Genomic DNA, 3,594 nt, shown 5'->3' with positions numbered 1-3,594 from the left:
ATTCCATAAAAGGCCGTTCTGTTTCTGCTGCTATTATAGTAGAAGACAGCAAGTTCCAAATTTCTAAATGGGGGCATAATTTGCCTGTGATTGACGTCTCTAATTAGTAAACATAGAAAACATGTTTGTAATAATCAATGATTTTCTTCATATGTAGAACATGACTGAAAGATGGAAGTTTAAGAAACAAGCTTAAGCAAAGAGAAATCGTCTAAACTTTGTGTGTATACACTTGTAGATTCATATTAGAATCCTGATTTTCCGATGAGCCACAACCAATCAAGAGCAACCCCAACAAATATGCCGAACAATAGAAACAGCACAAGCAAATTACCTAATGCATTTTGTTCAGGACCCTACAAAACCAAAAAGCCATGATGAGCAATGGGACCAATGATACACATTGCACATGCTATAATTCATGAATAATTGAATAGCAAGAGTGCTAAAAAATTGACCTTGTAACCTTTGGGTGCCACAGTAAGTACACAAACAGTGAGATAGCCGTTGGTTAGTCCTAAGAAAGACACAAGCAGGATCATCCACCCCTGGGCCCCATATTTAGCCGTGAAATAAAATCCTGGGATCAGTAAGAATCTAGAAAGAACTGCAATGAGTATGCCCTTTCTGGACTCCAACTTCAGGTATTTGATGAGGGGAATATATCTAGATATTAGATCCAAGATGTTGTACATAGCAATCAAAACAAGTGGGTACCTAAAAAGAACATAATGTGTCACGTGAAAAGGCACTTAGTTGACAAAAAGATTGTGAACTTGTAAGCTTTACCATGTTCCTAGTTGGTGTGATCCAGTATTTTCATACAAGAATCCAGGGAAGATTGATAGAGTTAACACATATATCAGAAACAAATCAGCTGCATAATCAATGTTTTGAAGAAGTAGCTGTTTGTTGCTCAACCTTTCTAGTTGTTTAGCATCAAATCCAACCTGCAATTGTTCCAAAAATTTTACATGCTATTGAAACATACTTTCCTCCTGGAGCTTAGAGTATATTCAGTTTAGCACAAGAAACATTACTTGCAGTTTGGTCTTGTTTTGAATGCCAGCAGCTGCAAGATCAGCTGATACAGTTTTTGATCCTTCTAAGGCTGCCTTTGAACGGTAATACTTCACTATGGACAACTTAGGGAAGTAGATTGCATAGAGAATAATGCACAGAAACTCAAAAAATGTAGAGATTGCAAAGAATAGAACTGCAAAATGAGGAAGTAACCAATCTTGTATAAGAGAATAGCAGCTTTTAAAGTTGATTGGTGATTACCAAGCCTATTTACTATGCTGTATAAAACTGCCAGAATTTAAAACAATGAGAGTAAAACTGATGCATGTGTCCATTAATGAGCAAGAGTAACATACTAGCTCCTTTTCGAAGACCATCATCAAATTTCTCAAAAGCCACTTTGCTGAGAAGTCTCAAACCAGAGGCTAGAGCTCCTGATGCAGCCAAACCAGCAAGGAAGGACTGCAGAAACATTGAATTTGTATGATTAGACCAAACTTCAAGACACGATACCCTGGCCCGAAGTAAAGATGTTACATGATTCGATCATTTTGAAAAGAGGACACAATGCTTATCCACTTTAATTAAAGGTGAGTCCTTGTATAATAAAAATTATGGCTTTCTCTCTTCAATTTGACCATATCATGTTACTTATCAACGCCAGAAAATCCAAATTTTTTCTCAAATATGGAACAAAGGAGCAGTAAAGAAATTATGGGGAAGGGCAACCTGGATGAACTCAGGGCACATAAAAGACATGTCTCCAACCATGCCACCTTGGACATGAGCGTCCGCAACTCCAAAACAAGCAGACAGTGCACACAAACCAATATAATGTCCGATTCCTCCTTTCCCTGATGTTGCTACATCTAACTGTTACACCAAATATTCTGAAGCTATTGTAAACAAAGTAGCAGATTAGACAAAATTAAATAAATTAGATGTAGCAAATCTTAAGGGGTATAGAGATCATAGGTTACATCTTTTCTAAACAAAAGAAATCATTGAATTGGAGAAGTTGTAGTTACCACAAGAACCAGCAAAGTACCAGCGAAGAAAAGAGTGTAGCCAATTAAATTCCGCATCCTAGTGTTGATCCTTGACTCATTATGTGCCAGTATTAGCATTGTTACAAGTGCAAATGGCTGATAAACAATGGTGAGTACTCGCGAAGGATGGTATCTCTATAGCAAAAAACGTGTTAGACAATACAGAAAGAAGAATAAAATCATTGGAAACAGAAGAAGTCTTACTTACGGGGAACAATTTATAGTAGTAATCTCCTACTGTCAACATGCTGTTCCATGCAACAAGAGACCCGAGTCCAAGAATGAAACACACTACGGTTGCTTTGAATTTCCCCTGCTTGTGATAAATTAATCCAATTATTTTGTAGGTAGAGAAATAGCCATGGATGAAAAAGGAATAAAAATAACAATAACAGACCTCCAACCTTGTTGGTGCTTCATTTTCATCAGAAATAGTCATAACTATTCCGCTGCAAGAAGCAATTCATCATAACACTAAACTGGTCAATAAATTATTCAGTTACCAAATCTGTATATTCCTTTCATCAAACATTCTCAAGGAGATACTTCAACCACCGTTTGATTGAAATTGTACAAAAATAAAGAAAAAGAGAGGCATCATACATGAATGAAGAAATACAAGCTAAACCAGACGTGCCTCTTGAACCGAATTACAAGTTAGAAGTACGTGAAGAACAGAAACTTTGTGACGCCTAAGATTTTGAAACAGCCCCGGCATTCAGAAGCAACTTCTTAAAAAGATTCGAAATCTGAAACAGACGTTTGTTTCTTACCAGAATTAGTGCCGTGTGAAGAAAAAATAAGAATAATGCTAGCACAATGTTTTGGCTAAAATTTATTTAAATTTATAAAATAATGTGTATCTAATTCTTTCTCATTCTTAAATTAAATTTATGGTTTTTTATATGCTTTTTTAGTTTTCAGTAACGATCTTCAAAAGTTTATTTTCATTAATGAAAAATGTGCTAATTAACATTTCATGATTCTTTCTTGTGTCTAATCTAAGTTGCAGAAAATCCCGAAATTTGATGTCATAGACTCATGCTCCTATCCTATTGTCTGTTGCAACATATTTTTAATATTCAGTTTTTTAGGAATACAATTTAATTATTTCATAAATAAAATCTTTTAAACAATCTTTTCAACGTGTATTTAAGATCACATGATAAGAATTTATACAGGGTAAACTTTTTTATTAAAATTAATGATATTACAAAATTCAGTACGTGAATAACATTAAACGTTAAAACATAGTTTTAATATTAATTAATTTTTTTAGAAAATAATTTAATTATTTCATAAGCACATAAATTTAAACATTTTTTAAGCGTATAACAAGAAGTTATATATGATAAGTTTTTATTGAAAATAATATGATATTACAAAATTCAATGTATAAATAACATAAAATGTTATAACATATTTTTAAATATTGATTTACTTTTTAGGAAAATAATTTATTCATTTCATAAATAGAATTTTTTTTAATGTGTTTTAAAGAAAACACAATAAAAACTTAGTT

General features: G+C 33.3%; 1 protein-coding gene across 1 annotated transcript; it reads right to left on the bottom strand.

Annotated features, from left to right (window-relative positions):
• Positions 1–245: 245 nt before the first annotated feature.
• LOC113852706 (equilibrative nucleotide transporter 3-like) lies at positions 246–2,511 on the bottom strand. The gene is made up of 9 exons (XM_027483051.1): positions 2,470–2,511; positions 2,281–2,385; positions 2,052–2,207; positions 1,753–1,896; positions 1,380–1,485; positions 1,041–1,216; positions 790–950; positions 459–717; positions 246–356 (listed from the first exon to the last, which is right to left on the bottom strand). The coding sequence occupies exons 1-9, from the start codon at positions 2,509–2,511 to the stop codon at positions 246–248; spliced, it is 1,260 nt and encodes a 419-aa protein (XP_027338852.1).
• Between the last annotated feature and the right edge of the window lie 1,083 nt (positions 2,512–3,594).

The sequence above is a fragment of the Abrus precatorius genome, unplaced genomic scaffold (assembly GCF_003935025.1).
Source record: "Abrus precatorius isolate BTA unplaced genomic scaffold, Abrus_2018 Scaffold10, whole genome shotgun sequence".
NCBI lineage: Eukaryota > Viridiplantae > Streptophyta > Magnoliopsida > Fabales > Fabaceae > Abrus > Abrus precatorius.
This window is presented reverse-complemented; position numbering and strand designations above follow the sequence as displayed.